The 17,590-nt window shown below is 38.2% G+C and overlaps 1 protein-coding gene across 10 annotated transcripts in view; it reads left to right on the top strand.

The window, feature by feature from the left end:
* Window positions 1-17,590, top strand: part of CASK (calcium/calmodulin dependent serine protein kinase) — a 419,618-nt gene that overhangs the window by 144,679 nt on the left and 257,349 nt on the right. The window contains exon 1 of one of the 10 annotated variants that reach the window (XM_090265297.1): window positions 5,220-5,410. The exons of the other annotated variants lie outside the window; for them this stretch is intronic. Coding sequence (XP_090121423.1) covers window positions 5,404-5,410 — 7 coding nt within the window. The 5' untranslated portion in view covers window positions 5,220-5,403. Of the gene's footprint in view, window positions 1-5,219; window positions 5,411-17,590 lie in introns of those variants that run through there. 10 annotated transcript variants of the gene reach the window in all.

The following is a 17,590-nucleotide window of genomic DNA, read 5'->3' on the forward strand; positions in this document are numbered from 1 at the left end:
GAATACAACTACTTCAAAACAAAGGATAACTAGAAATTCCAGAAAATAAAACTACACGGAAGTCCAACATATGAAGTTATAAACCAGCGGTACCATTTGGGCAGGTAAGAGTTAAAGAGGGCAGTGCTGTTTGCGGTCGCACCCGGAGCGGCGGGCGGCGAGGAATCCCGGCTGCGCAAGCCCCTGGCGGTGCGCGACCCCGGCGAGGAGTCCCGGCTACGCAAGCCCCTGGCGGTGCGCGACCCCGGCGAGGAATCCCGGCGGCCAAGCCCCTGGCGGTGCGCGACTCCGGAGCTGGGGAGAGCGGCCGCCGCATCGCCTTGAACAGTGAGGCCCAGGGGGGCGGGAGGACGGATCCCGGTCTCCTAGCTGAATAACTGTGTGAATCCATCTTGGACCCCCGCCCCCAAAGAAAGCACCACAGGGCTGCGAAATAGGTCGCGGACAGGCAGGCGCCGGTCACTAATTTGTGACGCGTACACAGGCACTGCCCCCGACAGCCAGCCCAAGAAAACAAAACACATCTGTCAAAATGAGGCAGGCAACTTTAGAAATACCGGTAACACAACTCACCAGGCAGCAGATAGAGAACCTGACAGATGAACAGATAAGAAACCTGTCAGAGGCTCAGTTCTGGGCCATTGTTATCAGGTGGCTTACAGAATTCACAAAAGAGCAGGAAAAAGATATGAAAGAAGCGAAAAACTTTCATAACGAAAGGAACAAAACCACATATGAGACAGAAGGAAAGGAAATAAAATCCAGAGTTCATTTCAACAAACTGGAATATGGAGAAGGAACAAGCAGTCAACCAATGCAGCGAGAGGAAATGGGAAGCAACAATGAAAGGATCAGAAACCTCTGGGACAGCTATAAAAGGCCCAACATAAGAATCATTGGTTTGCCAGAGAATGAGGAAGATGAACTAGAACTTGAAAAATTGAGTGAAAATATAATAAAGGAGAACTTCCCAGACTTGGGGAAGGGAATAGACCTGCAGGTCCAGGAAGCAAGGAGAGTTCCCAAGAGACTGGACCCAGGGAGAACCACTCCAAGACACATTATAATCAAAATGTCAAAAATTAAAGATAAAGAGAGAATCTTAAAAGCAGCAAGAGAGAAGAAAAGAATTATGTACAAAGGGGGTCCCAATTAGACTATCAGCTGACTTCTCAAGGGAAACCCTACAGGCAAGAAGAGACTGGCAAGAAATATTCAAAGTAATGAAAATCCAAAACCTACAACCACGAATACTCTATCCAGCGAAATTGTCATTCAGAATAGAAGGACAGAGAAAGTGTTTCCAGGACAAAATAAAACTGAAAGAGTTCATTAGATCCAAACCACTGTTATATGAGATGTTAAAGGGACTGGTTTAAAAAAAAAACAGAAGCTAGGGAGATGAAACAAAGGCAAACTAAATAGGCAACGAGAGTGGAAGAGGAACTGTGGGTACGGGAAGCATATTGGGGGGAGGTCAACAGGGAGGGGGAATGGGGAAAGGGAGGTAGATGATATAGGAATTGGGGATCAAGGTAGGAGGGAATGGAATAGATGGAGAGAGGTTGGGAGGAACTGTATGCACAACTAATGGACATAATCTAAAAGGAGGGGACAACTGGAGGGAGGGGGGCCACCGGGTGGAGGGGAGCAGAGGGAAGGGAAATTGGCACAAATGTAATAATTTAATCAATAAAACACATTAAATCTGAAAAAAAAAACGATTTGATTTATTTATATTTTTAGAGAGGGAGGAAGGGAGGGCGAAATAGAGGGAGAGAAACACCAAACCTGCAACCCAGGCATGCACCCTGACTGGGAATGGAACTGGCTGGGCTGCCTTTCACTCTGTGGAAAGACATCCAACCAGCTGAGCCATACCGGTCAGGGTGGAACAGGCAAAGCTTTAATATGAAGAATTATTACTAGGAGATTGGACGACTCTTGAAAAATACAGGAATAGGAGATAAAACACTCCAGGAAGATGGCTGGCCTCCCTCCCAGCAGAGCAGAAATCTGAACCATGTTGGAGAAAGCATGGCTAGGGCTCATCCAATCACAGAAAAGTTCACTGAGACACCACGCTGTCCATACTTAGAAATCTGTCATCTAGAGTCCAGTGGAAGCCATCTTTAGGGAGATGCCTCACCTTTGAACTTGATGCAAGCTGACCAATGGGGTACTGAGTGAAGCTGTTTACAGGAGGCAGCCCACCAGTTGCACTCTTCTGTAAAGCAACCTGTGGGTCCCAGGAGAAACTGGTCACAGGAAGAGTGCCCTACCAGCAACACACTACTGCAGAGCCACCTGCCCATGGCATGGTTCCACATGCTGCCGGCCACTGGGCACTGCAAATAAACTGCACATACTGCAGGAGCCTGAGAGAAAAACAGACAGGAACCAGAATGGCAAACCTCTTTCTTCTCCAGTGCCCTCTACTGATGAAGTTTACTTTTGTGCCAGCTGGAAAAATATTTAGAGTCCAGCTCCAGTAGTATAGGGCAAACAATGAAGGGTGGATTTGGAGCTGAGAGACAATAGATTGATAACTGGGATGGAGTTGGTGTGTCTGACAGTGAATATAGTTTTGATGAGCTATTGTGTGAAGCAACTCCATCTGTACTACTTGGCAATGCTTTTATTTCAGGGTTCTTTTTCCCACCTATTCCTTATTTCTTTTAAATAATTAGTAACTAAATATTATAGGTTATTTCAAAGTAACATTTCTAGTATTTATTTTCATCATTTCAGCAAAATTAAATTTTAAAAATCAAATTCTACCTAAAAAATCATTCACTTAAATAGAATAGAGACCAATAATTTGGTTTAGAATATTGGATTGGTCCATGTTGTTCCTTTTGATATTTGGATTTCACATGTTACCTAAATATATTTTTTGAAAAATATTGAATGTCCAAATGAGTTTTGGTGAAAGCATTATTACTCTGTATGTCAAAGTCAAAGCCAGAATGTTTCTCTGATAACAAGTTTGTTTAAAGTACAGTATTAGGAATAGGATGTGATCAGATGGATCTCTCCAGTATGATGCGTCATATAAATGCTAACAGACACATTGTGGAGTAGTGCCACTAACTAATCTTATTTTTAATAACATGAAACTTTTATTTTTCTCTTTTCCATTTCCACTTACCAATGCCTCAATCAGGCCCTAGTCTTCCTCTTGCCCAGGTACTGCAAGAATCTTCTTATTGGTTAATCTCCAGCCCCACCCAACCTCTAATTTGTTAGGCTTACTACTGCCATTTTATCTTCCTTATTTATTACTTTAATCATTTTTTTTACAAATCTTGGGAACATATAATTAAAAGTGGTTCTCCCTATTGCCTTAGGATTACCAGAAGCCTTATTCCTCTTACTTCCCCAAATGAAGCCTGTATGAGATTTATTTAGCAGACCTTTATTAATTTCTTACTATATCTCAGATACTGAGGAGACAAAAATGAACCTACCCTTAAGGAGGCCACAATGTAGTTAGGGAAGCATGAATGTAAAAGTGATTACTGTTAACAGTGTTTGGAGACTGAATAATGCTCCCCCACCCCCAAAAGCTCTTCCTATCGTAAACCCAGAACCTGTGAATATGTTACCTTACATTCAAAAGGTACTTTGCAAATGTGATTAAATTAAGGATCTTGAGATGTGGGGATTATTGTGGAGGAGGCTAGATAAGGAGGGAGAACCTGCTAGGACGTTGCAGGGGTCCGTTAAGAGATAGGTGTCTGAATTAATATTTTGGCAGTAGTCCTAGATGGAGAAGGTCTAAATAGAAGAAATAGTAAGGAGGTTCAATCAATAGGAGTTGGTGGTACATTACTGTAGTTTACAAAGGCGCAGACTGGAAGAGGAGAGACACTGGTAGGTTGAGAAGCATGTGGAATAGCAGCAGGGTTTAAGATGAAAGGGATTTCAACATTTTTTTATGCTGAGGTGAAATAGCTGGTAAAAAGGAATAGGCAGCAGGTGGAGGATGGGTCTAACTCATAGATAGGAGGTGGGCTCCTCTCCCACTGACACTGTATTCCAGGGTACAAATAGAGCTGGGTCTTGCAGGCAGGAGGAGAAAATAAAGGATGTCCCTCAGCTGATGGCCTGATTTTCTTGGAGAAGTAGGATGCAGAGCTGCCCGCTGAGACTGGCGGTGGTGGTAGAGAGTAGAGATGAGGGTTTGTAATGGCACTTTAGAGGAATGAAAGGTAGATATGAGGAGAAAGTGCTAAGCTGCCTGAAGGCCCAGCTGAGGCTGGGTGCAAGAAGTTTGTAACAATACTAATTAACATACTGATACAATTTCCCTCGGCACTACTAATTAGCATACAGTTTAGGAGATGAGAATTATATGGATAGATTATGCCAGAGTGGGAGGTATTACACACAGCAGATGTGATGGATGAAGGAATCAAGAGCTCTAAAAGTAATGGCAAGAAAAAAAGGCCATGGAGCTGGACAGAGAAGAAAGATTTCAAAGGTAAACAAAAATGCTCTAGTTGGTCAGTCTAGTCATCAGTCACAATAGCTGTGGTAACATTACTCTAAAAGGAATTATAGCCCTGGCTGGTGTGGCTCAGTGGATTGAGCGCCGGCCCGCAAACCAAAGGGTTGCCAGTTTGATTCCCAGTCAAGGCACATGCGTGGGTTGCGAGCCAGGTCCCCAGTTGGGGATATGAGAGAGACAACCACACATTGATGTTTCTCTCCGTCTTTCTCCCTCCCTTCCCCTCTCTCTAAAAGTAAATAAATAAAATCCATAAAAAATAAAAGTTAAAAAAATAAAAATAAATAAAATCTTAAAAATATATAAAAATAAAAAATAAATAAAAGGAATTATAGTGCCATGAGTAAGAACAGGGACTTAATTTCAGGAAGACTTGGATTCAAATTTGACCTTGTGAAAGATATTTGACTTTTAAGCAAACTTGAGGTTTTATACATGGTAAATGTTTAAAAGTAAAGTTAAATGTCAAGAGATGGGAAGGTACAATATGACACATCATTAGAGATGCCATTCTAGCACTAAGAAACAAAATCAAGAATGCATTTTTATTTGGGGCTAATAGCTAGTTTTGATCAGAATATATGGTGTTCTAGGTTCTATGGCTATATAACAAATAACTCCAAAACTTAGTGACATAAAACAACTGTTTCATATGCTCACAGATTCCTGGGGCTCATCAGTTTGGATGCAGCACAGAAGGAATAGAGTTTCTCTGTCCCATGATGTCTGGAATATGAGCTGGAAGACTGAAGGGCTAGGGCCTGGAATCATCTGCAGGATCACTCACTCACATGCCTGGCAGTTGATGCTGGCTGTGACCAAGAGTCTTTAGCTGGAACTCTTGGCCACACTTCAGGTGGCCTCTCTATGTTGAGAGGCTCCCTCAGATCATGGCAGGTGAGTTCCAAAGGTGAATGTTAGAGAGGGAGAGAAAGAGAACCAAGTTGAAGTCATATCGTTCTCAATGATCTAGACTTAAGAGAACAGGAAATATACCATGTCTTAATGGAGAATGCCATGATCCTAGAAGAGCATGTGGTATTAGAAATATTGCAATGGCTAATTTTGGAAAATACAGTCTGTCAAACATTTTTTCAAAATTAGATACATACATTTTAACATTAATTATATTGAGATATAATTAACTAACATAGAATATAATGCACCCATCTTCAGTTTACAGTTTAATGAGCTTTATCTGATATACACATCCATCTAATCAGTACCACAATAAAAATAAAGAACATTTTCATTAACCAAAAAAATTCCATTGTGCTCCATTGTGGTTATTCTGCCCTCTCCCTGCCTCAAACTATCTGCTTTCTGTTGCTACTCAGTTTTGTGTTCTAGAATTTCATATAAGTGAAATTATATATTGCATACTTTTATGCACGACTTCTTTTGTTTAGCATAATGGTTTTGAGATTCATTCCCATGTCCATTGTGTGTAGCAGTGGGTCTTTTTCATTGCTAATATTCCATTGCATGGATATACCATGGTTTGTTAAATCTACTTTTCTGTTAATAGAAATATGGATTGTTTTCAATTTGGGGCTATTCAATTTGTTCATTTCTTCATACATTCTGTCATTTCTGTGTTTCATATGTTTTGTAACTGTTATTAGGTGCATGTACATTTAGTACTGTACACCCTTTTGATGAGTTGACCACATTATTATTATGCACTGACATTTTATCTTTGTTTTTCCTTTATGCAGTGTTTTTTTTCCTCTCCCTGCTTTTAAAATTTTATCACTGATTTTGTGCAGTTCATTGATGATGTGCTTTGGTTACTTTTTTGTATTTTAATCTGTTTAAGATTCTGTGAGCTTGTATCTGTGGGCTTATAGTTTATATAATATTTGGGGAAGTTTGGGAAATTATTTCTTCAGGCTGTTTTTTCTATCTCCACCCACCTCTCCTCTTCTTTGGGGGCTCCAGTTGCACTCATGTTAAACCCCTTAAAGATTGTCCCACGTGTTGCTGGGCTTCTATATTTTAATTTTAGTCTTTTTTTTCCTCTTGAAAAATATGCTTTACATTTGGGAAATTTCTGTTGCTATATCTTCAGATTCATTGATTTTTTTTTTCATGCATTGTCTAATCTTCTGTTTAGTTCATCCAGTGAACTTTTCATTTAAGATAAAGTATTTTTCAGCTCTAAAAGCTCCTTTTTGTTCTTTTTTTATTTCTTCTATTTCTTTTCTCATTATGCTTTCTTTTAAATCCTTGAGCCTATTCCTAAGCTATTTTGAAGTTCCTGCTTTGTAATGGCTTCACATCTGTAATTTATAGGTCTCTTTGTATTGATTAACTTTCGTTTTGGTTATGTTTTACAATTTTCTCCTTCCTTTATTAGCCCGGATCTAGAGTAGCCTTTATTCTGGGGCTTTATTTAGCTCCAGTGCTTAGATGTGACCTTTCTGATTTTCTTTAGTGTTCAGATAGGTCTCTGTACTCTGGTTAGAACTTCACCATCTCCCTGCTCTCTTTGTCTAGCATCATGGAGTTTCAACCTATACATGAAGAAGTTTTTATTTTTGGAAGATCTCACGCATGTATTCATTTATTTTTAATTTTTTATTAAATTTTTCCATTACCATTTAATCCCCTTGTATCCCATGTGATCACCACACTATTGTCCATATCCATGAGTCTTCTTTTTTTTTTGTTTGATCCCTCCACCCCGTAACCTCCCTCCAAGAAATTATTATTTAGATAAGGACCAACAGTGTTCTTTGTGGAGATTTTTGGAGTTTTTTCTATACCTGGCTCCCTTTTCTCTGGTACTCTCCCTGAATATTCTATCTCTCTCATGCTCCCTAAACAGTGATCTCTGTCTCCTCAATTAAGTGACACTGCTGTGCTCTGCTGTGTGTCCCTTCCTTGTGCTGGGAACTAGAACATCCTTCCAGGAGGAAGCCAGGCCTAGCAGCAGGCATTTACTTTATTCATTTCCTTTTCCATAGGTATTATAGTTCTTTACTGCTTTTTGGCCCAATGACTGAAAATATTTTTTTCAGTTTTCTAGTTTAGTGGGAAAAGAAAGTTCTGTTCCAATTAAACTTTCATGGTTTGGAGAAGAATTCTTTTTTTTGTTTGTTTGTTTATTTTTATGTGATTTTAAAGAATTCTAATGACTATACTTTCAGGAAGAGACAAAATGTTACAAAATTTTGTTAAATATAGTGATAAAATTTAGCTTGTTTTCTCTGATGTTCTGGTTAGAAGACACTATTGCTGTATGTCCAGTGTGGTTAAGAATAGAAGATTGTGGAGTTGAAATAGAAAAATAGAGTTTTACAGTGACAAGATTTAATAACACAATAATATACCAACAATACCTAACGTTTATTTAGCATTTTAGTGGTGCAAGACACCTTGCTAAGAGGTGTATTGGTTCTCATTCCAATCTTATACAGGTACTGTATTGTGCCCATTGTATAGATGAAGGACTTGAAGCTTACAAGAGGTTAAGTAATTTGTTCATACTCTCTATCAATCAGATAAATGGCAGAGTCCGGATTCAAACTCAGTTGATAGAACTGATAGTTTGATAGAAACTCCCAAGGCTCTGTTCTCCATCACCATGCTAGGCTGTTTTCAAAAGAAGTGGATGAGCAGCTGTGACTTTATGGAATCAGCTTCAGAAGTGGGAGTCTAGGATGCAATACTTTTGGGGCCCATTTCCAGGTTTTGTAGGGCAGTCTTTCTTGGGTCACATTTTCACAGCTTTTGACTTCAATAGGTCAAGTTGGGCATCTTTTAAGCAACACTTATGGGGAGGTTGTGATGGCATCTTCCTTTTGTTTGCACCTGATTGGAAATCTGAAGAGAGGTTGGGTGGTTGGAAACCTTGTCATTGACCATCACTTTTATTGCAACTCTGCATTAAAACTATTTTTTAAAGAATGATAAGGTACCATGAGAGCGTAATTACATGACTGGAAAAGTGGTAGCTAGTTTTGTAAAAGCAAAACATTCAATAGTTTTCTAAGTCCAAAATTATTTCAAAATAAAAAGTAAAATAAAAAAGTTTACTTAAAATAATTCTTTCCTTTGTGGTTTAGCCACCAACTCGCTATAATATTAGGTTACTTGTTTCATTTTATTTTTATTTTTAGGTACTGGATTTTTAAAATTTGATTTCATTTTGTTTTATGTAAAAAAAAAAAAAATTTACATGTTTCCAAAGGCAAATTATAAAAAAAAAATAGACATGTATTTTTTGTTCCTGTTAACTTCCTCCATAAGTAATCATTTTATTAGCTTTTAGTTTATTCTTTATTGTCTTTTCTTTAAAATTATAAATGTATAAACATATACACACATATAGTTCCCTCTTTCTTACATAAAAGGTGGCATATTCAACACACTATTCTCCATCTTCTTTTTTACTAAATATACAGATTGTTCTTGTTTCTTTATACTCCACTGGGTTCACATTCTTCAAAATCTTACCTGGTGAACATTTATTGTCTACTATATATGTCATCTATCAAGTGTAATGTGTGGCATTTTAGAATTAATACATGTGCAATATATAGTTTTCACCCTCAAAAAACTTACAGAATTTTAAAATACTTTTAAAAATATATACCTCTCCAAATGGGACAACTGTAATAGAACAACAACAAAAATTATTTTACTTATGAAAAAAAAAAGTTATACCTCTCCCTAATATACAGTAGCTGATTCAGTAATACTTATTTTTATTTGTACCCATCTTTTAGAAAACACTGAGTAGAAGGTGTTTTGTCACTTACTGTTTTATCATTTACTGTCATTTCAGTATTTGTAAGCATCCTAGTGAATGCATCCCAACATATAAAATATTTACATATCTGATAAAATTTGTGGCAGAGTATGATATGAATATATGCTCTTTCTAAATATTCCCTATTCAGTCTTTGTAAAGTTATAATGTACCACATAGTCTTGATTATTGTAATTATACTGTCCTTTTGAAAGCTCAGCACCTCCTTTCTTCCTTGTATTACTCTAACCATTTTTTTTTGTACCAGGTTTCTATTCTGCCCTTCACAACTCTCTGCTCTCTTTTCCAATATTCCTTATTTCTTTAACAGCCCCACCTCATAAGGTGCTGAACTTTCCCTTGAAGACTTTTGCCATGGCCATGTGGGAGTATCAGCCCAGACTTTTGAAAGCATCTCATCTTACGTTAATTTGTCCTTGATCAACAGCAGTGATCTTCTCTGTGTTCCTATCTCTCCTCATTGTCTTCACTTCTCAGGGTCCTAGATTGGACTTTGCTCTTTTTGCCTGTCTTTCAATGGCAGCCCAAACCAAATTCATGGTATTCTTTGGCTCCTCACAGCTCTTCTGTCTCAGACCTCTTAACCTAGTTGCTCCTAAACTCTGCATTTGTCACCCTCTTTCCCTTCTCCCTCTCCTTTCGCCACCTGCCCTTTCAGTTCCCCAATCTCTTTTCACTCACTATATGTTGATTCACCTCAGAGTGTGTTTTTACACTTCCTCATGCATTGGAGGTTGTAGCAAAGTTAAATGACTAAAAGCAGTGAAGGAACATGTTTCAAGTAGTTTCATTTCATTTAATTACATAAACGTAGATTTGGTAATCTGGCACCTACCACAGTGATTAATATTTCCTACAGTGAAGGTTTCTGAGAAAATAAATACTATGCAAAAATCCATCTCACAAAAACCTTTTTTAATTCAGGAAATTGATTCCATGCTCACCAAGTCAGCATTTTCTCTCAGCAGACATCACAACTAATGACATTAATGAGACTCATGCCATATATAAAAAAAGAACAAGAGGAGAATAAAAATAGGCAAAACTGAGAATTTTAAAAGGGAGTTTTTCCAGTGGTCTGTTTGAACATTGTAATTACCAAGAAATAAAACAAGAGAAAACAGTTTTAATTGTGGTTTTTAGTATTGCATTGCCAGTGGATCAAGCAACATGTAAGCTGGGATAGTCTAAAATGAATGCTTATGTTAAAGTGGGAAAGCCATCAGTCTATAGGACAAAGCCTCCTATTTAGTTCACAGTATCTAAGGCCTTACCTTAGAATGTCTTACCACAAATTAGGCAATACTCTTTAAATTTTTGTTATTTTAATAAAAGGTTTTTCTTTTAATATTTTAGTGAGAAGGGACACTAAATTGCCTAATAAAGTTTAAACAATAAGTGGAATGGCTCAAAATTGCTTCCTTTTGTTGGTGGTGATATGCTTTTGCAGCCCCAGCACATCACATCAGCTCTGTTATCCTTGTACCTTTATAATTTGTAATATATAAAATAACAGTTCCCCACAAAAGAGGAGAGCCATGACTGGTGTTGAACTTCTTACAACGCTGTCATCATGGGACTTCTCTTCGCTTTTCATCTGTGCCGGATTCCTTGTTTCCTAGCTTTCCTGGACTTGAGTTCATACTATACTTACCAGCTCTGTGGCTTGGGCAAGTCACATAACCTGCATGTGCCTAAGCTGCTTCATCTAAAAATAGGGCATAATAATCTTACCTATCTCCAGAGTTACTGAGAAGATTGAGTAACACAAATAAAGCACTTTATTTTTTACCCCAGTACCCTGAAATTGCACAGTTCTACTCTTTAGTGTGAGCCTTTTTAAAAAGTCATTATGCTAGGTTCTTGAAAATCTTTTTAAATCTCGAAGATCATTGTTCTTTAGTTCAGAGAAAACTTTTTTGTATTATTTCTTAGACAAGTTCCTTCCTTCCAGTTTCTCTGTTCTTCCTTTCTAGAGTTGTTATTCAGAAAATATCAGGGTTCACAGAATTGATCTTTATCTCTAACCTTTTCTTCTGTGCTTCCAGTTCTTTTGGTTATACTTTAAGATATTTCCTCAGTGTGGTCTCCTAGCCCTTCTATTTGAATATCCTGTTTTGGCTCTTGTTTTGCATTTTCAAGAGTTTTATTCTCCCCCTGAATGTTTCTCTTTTAAACTATTACTACTAAAATATAGTTTCCTGTTCTTGTTTCCTGGGTTTCATATCATTCTTATCTATGACAAAAAAGTATATTTTTTGAAATTTTCTTTGCCATGTTTATGCAGGACATGGTTTCCTCAGAATTATTTTTTCTATCTCTTTGTTTCAATCTCTTTTCTTCTTAGGGGCTTTCCTCAAATATCTGATGATCCTTGATTGTTCTTTTGTTTTTAAAAGGCCAGTACTGTATTAAGTAGCTGCCTGGAAACTTTGTACATAGGTAACTTAATTATACGTGACCTGACAAGGACTGGCCCATTTTTCAAGAGCCCTGTCGATGTCAGTATCTGTAGGTCTTTTGTTCTTAGGCAGGTCAGTTTGACAGAGAACAATCTTCCAATCTTATGCCTTGGACTAGGTAGGGGTTTGTGTGTATTTGGAGGGCAGGGGTAGTGATACACAGATCTAAGCCTGCTTACAATGGTTCCAGGCACCTACCTCCTGGAAGGAGGCTGAGGGTCTTTGTTTTAGCATGCATATTTAGCACGTGAACTTTACAGTTAATTATTTTAGGTATAGCGCCCTCATTTTGACCTGAGCTATGAATCTGGTGTCTAAAGGACATCTAGGGTCAGACTATTTTTCTAAAGGTTTAGCCAATCCCCCTGTTGTCTACTCCATCGTGCACCCCTGCCTTCAAAGTTACCTAGTGCTTCCTTTTCCTAAACCTTTCTTGGGAACATTTTGGTAGGCGTATCAGTTTGTTTCTTACTGACTTGCCTTGTTGCAAACCTGGTGTGTGTTAGTTCAGGTTCTACAAAAAGCGGATGCCAAGAAAAGATTAGATGTGCAAGAAATTTGTTGGGAAGCCTATCTGTAAGTGAAAATGAAAGGGAAGGGAGACTGAGGAGGCTGGAAGAGGCATCACAGGTTATGCAGGTCTAACTCCTGAGACTAAGGTGCAGGTCCAAGAAAGTGTTGGTGAGGACTATTGGAAGTCCTTGAGCCAGTGTCGGCCATCACAGTCCCACATCTCATAGGAATGAGCCTGCCTTAGTACTCCTGCTACTGTTAGTCACTGACTGAGAGTAGCCTGTAGGAAGATTGGTGCTGGCAGGAACCCAGGGATGCATTTACAGTGCTGCACCTGGGGTTGTCAGTCCGCGCAGTCCCTGCAGTTAGAGATTGAGAGTTGCATCTTCTTAAAGGCTGCCACATTTGGATTTTAACTTTCTCTGATCTGTTTTCATTTACTTTCTACCATCCAGGCAAAATTTTGTTTACCTATCTAGTGTGCTGCTGCCTCCTCTCTCATTCTCTTTATATTTGTGAATCCATGCCTTTTTAATGGCTTTACTGAAATATTAGTTGGACTTCAAGGGGTAGCAGGAAAAAATGCATGCATTTAGACCACCATGTTTAAGTGGAAGTACTGGTTTACTTATTCATACAGTTAAAATATGATTCCCTAAATCATTATATGCATTATATATTTATTATAGTATATGAATCTCTAGTTAACCTCTCCTACAATACAGCCTTCTCTGGTCACATAGTGATTACCATTTGGAACTTTATGAGAGCAGCAAGAGTTAATGATAAATAAGCAGGGGCCAATTCCTGTGGTTCTGATTCTTCATTATGGAGAATAATAGTTGGGGAAAAGAGTGAGGGTGTTGCTTATTTAAAGCACTGAATGATCTTTGAGTCCCTTCTCAAATGAGTCCAGTCTAGTAGGTGTGGGGTCTGGTCCAGGGACCTTTTCAAAAAATAAGTACTGTAGTGATTCTGAGAAGCCCCAGATGGACCAATAAGCCAAGGGTTTGAGGTTGGGATGGGGGAACTCAGGTCAGACATGATTGAATTTTCATTTAGAAAGACTCCTTTGTAGTAGGAGGATGAGATAGTGCTTTTGCAGTAATATAAACAAGATAAATGATAGTCTCAACTAATTCCCAAGTTGCAGTTGGGATGGACAAAGAGAAATAGATTCATGAAGTCTTAAAGAATAGACTCAGATAACCTGGTTAGTACAATATTTGAATATCTTCTACACAGAAGGTATGCCTATTTCCCCCCTCATTTATTTATTTGTGTAATTTTTAAAATTTGATTGATATATTGTTTTTCTATCACAGTTGTCCCATTTTTTCACCATTGCTCCCCCCACCCCTTCTCCCACAATCAATTCCCACCCCATTGTCTGTGTCCATAGGTCATTTATACTAGTTCCTTAACTTGACCCTTCCCCTTCTTACTCCCTTCTCTCTGTGTAATTTTTTTATCAGTATATTTTTCAGCTTTTTTTTCCTCTCTCCTCTCCTTATGGTATTCCCATTATGCATATGTTAATGTGTCAATGGTGAGCCACATTACTCCAAGGCTCTGTTCATGGTTTCTTTATTATTTTTTCCACTATTTTCCTCAGATTGCAAAATCTCTATCAATATATCTTCAAGTTTGCTGATTCTGCCAGCTCAAATCTACTTTTGAGCCTTCTGGTAAATTTTTCATTTTGACTATTGTACTTTACAGAATATACATTAAGTTCCTTTTTATAGTTTATCTCTCTTTACTGATATTCTCTATTCGATGAGACATTGTATTACACCTTCCTAATTTAATTCTTTAAACATGAATTTCTTTGTTCTTTTAAGATACTTATAATAGCTGCTTTGAAGTCTTTTCTGCTAAGTCCAGCATCTGGGACCCCTCAAAAGCAGTTTCTGTTTTCTGCTTTTTTTTTTTTTTTTTGTCTAAACATATATAAGGGTCATACTTTCTGGTTTTATCTCCTGTTTTTTGTTTGTTTGTTTTTTGTTATCTCAGCTCTGGATACTGATGTCCCTCCCACACTCCAGGGCTTGTGGTTCTTATTTGCTTATTCATTTGTTTAGTGATTTTATGGATTAATTCAGTGCAACCTCTGATGTCCCTCTCCAGAGGTAGCAATCTAGGGCATGGGCACAAACTTCCTGACCATCAGGAATGACTGTGGCTTTAACTGGCCTCTCTTTGACTGTCTTTTCCCTTCATCTCACATTAAGATTATCTACCTCATTGATATCACAATGTGCTAATTGCTAGTTGATTTCTCTATTGTTTTTGATAATTTGTACCATAGTCTGATACAATTGAAGTTGAGCCCCTTGTCAGGGGCAGGGTTTGCTAGTCTGTGATGCTTGCTCTGCCCTCCCCTGAGCAGAATCTCTTCATTATGGAACAAGAGCTGGGGACAACGGGGAATTCTCTCCTCACTGGCTGTTTCACCCAGATCATCCCTATGGAGCAGAACTTTGTATTTAGGAGGAGGCAGGAGGTATGAACTAGTGCCCCATCCTGGCCACTACTACTACTCAATATGGATCTTTCACACCCAAAGTCAGGGAGAATGGCATCTGCCAATGTTCACCAGGTGCTAAAGGTACTTGGGCTAATTTTACTGCCTAGGAAGTTGAAGGAGATGGGAGCTGCCAACCCCACTTCTGTAGCTCTCTTGCAGCAACAGAGCTGTGCAGAAAAGGGGGGATACACTCTTTACCAGCTGCCCCACCTGAATAACCTTTATTTAGCTCGAGTTGGGGCAGTGGAATGGGTGCTACCCATGTTCCCCAGTTGCAAATTCTACCCTGAACAGCTCTTCTACAGGAGCTGATATGCCACTCAGCTGCTGGGCCTCTTAGAACAGTCCCTCTTCAAGATAGGGAACTATGGGGACACAGATGCAGTCCCTATCCTGTATGCACAGCCTCCCATTGTTCTTACTATAGATTTTATTGAATAGGGGCTTCTTAATTTATTGTAAGCCCTTGATCAGTCTCCAGAGACTTTGAATGATTGTTAATTTTGACCAGCTAAATATATGTCTGGGTGGGGTGGGGGAGGTTTCCCTGAGCTCACACAATCATTTCAGAAGCCCTGCCTAGTCACTGTATTTTTAATAATTCTGTATCTTATAGCAAACTAGTTTTTCAAAAATAAAATCAGGTGACTTGAAAGGACTAAACTAAGATTTTTTAAAAGGTATTATGATTTTATTACTGAAATTTGCTCTGATTGAACTTTAATCACAACTTTATATTTCAGTTTTTAGAAATAATACGAAGAAATAGCTTACCTTAAAGTTCATCTTCAGAACTGAGTAGTTGAAGACCTAAGAAGCCATATAGCAGAGTGTGAAGAGCATAGGTACTTGGGGCAGAGTTCAAGTCCTTGTTCTGTAGTTTATTAGTTCTGTGGGTAGTTCCTTAACTGCTCTGTGCCTCAGTTTCCTCATATGTAAAATGAGTATCATCTGACTATGAGTATTGTAATAAGGATTAAATGAGTGGACACACTTAAAATAGAGTCTTACTCATAGTAAGTACTCAGAAAATGTTAGCTTACACTTATCGTTGTTGTTAGACATGTCAAAGGCAAATAATCATCTCATCTGTGTATTATCGAGACCAATATTGTCTATAGTCAAAGATCTTGGCGATATGATTTATCTAACTAGCTATATGATCTTTAGTGTCCTCTAGTGGACATAAATCAGATGTACTCTTTTCATAAACCTGCTTCTTTTGGCATTGCAATCATTAAACCTTATAAAATTATTCATGAATAATTAACCAAAGACAAGATCCACATATATAAATGGATTTAAGAACTACCATATTTTTCACTCCATAAGAATGCACTTTTTTTCCCCAAAAAGTTGGAGGGAAATATCTCAGTATCTTATGGAGCGAATATTGCATCACAGACCGTGATGTGTATTACCTGACTTGTCAGCGATGGCACCAGCTGTTAGAAGAGGAAGCGGTGGGCCCACGCGACACCCCTGGGGATGCTTAAATGTCCCACTTTACTGCTCAATCTCAGGGCGTCGGGTCAGTGTGAAGATAGCAAAGAAAATGATATCAGTGATTGTGAGCAGCTGAGTTTCATAAATTCTGACACTAGTGATAATGAGTTCTCAGGGTTCCCAGAAAACTAGAAGAGTAATTGAACCTTAAAGTCTCTCCTCATTTGTTAATGACAGTGATGATGGCTCTTAATACCGCTGTTGACTGCTGTTTACTTTACATGGTTGAAATATTATTGTTATATTGTATTAAATATTTTAGTACACCATTTGGTTCAGAATATTTTTTTTCTTGTTTTCCTCCTCTAAACCTAGGTGTGTCTTATAGTTGGGTGCATCTTATAGTACGAAAAATATGGTAATTTTTAAGGAATTGGAACTATTAATGTGGGTTTGGGACAGGTTTTAGTATTAAATAGGGTAGTTAGGGTGGGCCTTCCCTCTCTATAACTGACATAAAAGCGCATACCTCTAGCCATAGCTCTGGGGCTACGACTGCAGGGACCATTAATTTCAATGTATTATATTTTTTCCCACACTGTCACCAGTCCATTTCTTTGAGGGCTTCTGAAAGAGTTCTTTCATCCTCCACTTGCCCTGATGATCACAAGAGTAGCAGTGCTACTATTTACTGGACATCTGCTTTTTGCCAAACATTCTACGAGGTTATTCTTTTATACTTTATTAAATGTTTTAGTACACCATTTGGTTCGGAATATTTTTTTTCTTGTTTTTCTCTCTAAACCTAGATGCGTCTTATAGTGTGAAAAATATGGTAGTTTAAATTTATATGAAACTTTAAATCTTAATTATGTAACTTATGATGTTAAATAATATAGTACATATACTATAAGGTGACATAGAAATGTTAGGCATATATTGCTTTTGTTTAAAACTAGTGTATTCAGTAATGGGAGTACCTTGAAGTTTTTTATTTTAAGCCACGGTAATACACTACAGAGTAATGTTAACAACCAATTATCTGCAAGTAGGTGGCATTTTTTTTGTCATTCTCTGAAATTTTATTAGTCGCTATGGACATAGATTGCCTGAAATATTGGATATTTTTAGAGTCCTCTCCCAGTAGGGTATGGGTTAACAGGAAGATTGCTCGATGGGAATCAGAGACTTGGATTTATTTTCTAGTTGTCCTCAGAACGAGCTGTATGAATTTGGGCATGACTCTTGCCTTCTTATGGCTTCATTTCCCTTATGAGTAAAATGTGACAAGAGAGAGGAGCATGTGGCAATGACTCTATTACTGTCCCTCCCATTTCTAGTACTCTGTG

Source organism: Furipterus horrens, unplaced genomic scaffold (genome assembly GCF_987537825.1).
Source record: "Furipterus horrens unplaced genomic scaffold, mFurHor1.1.pri manual_scaffold_17, whole genome shotgun sequence".
Lineage (NCBI taxonomy): Eukaryota > Metazoa > Chordata > Mammalia > Chiroptera > Furipteridae > Furipterus > Furipterus horrens.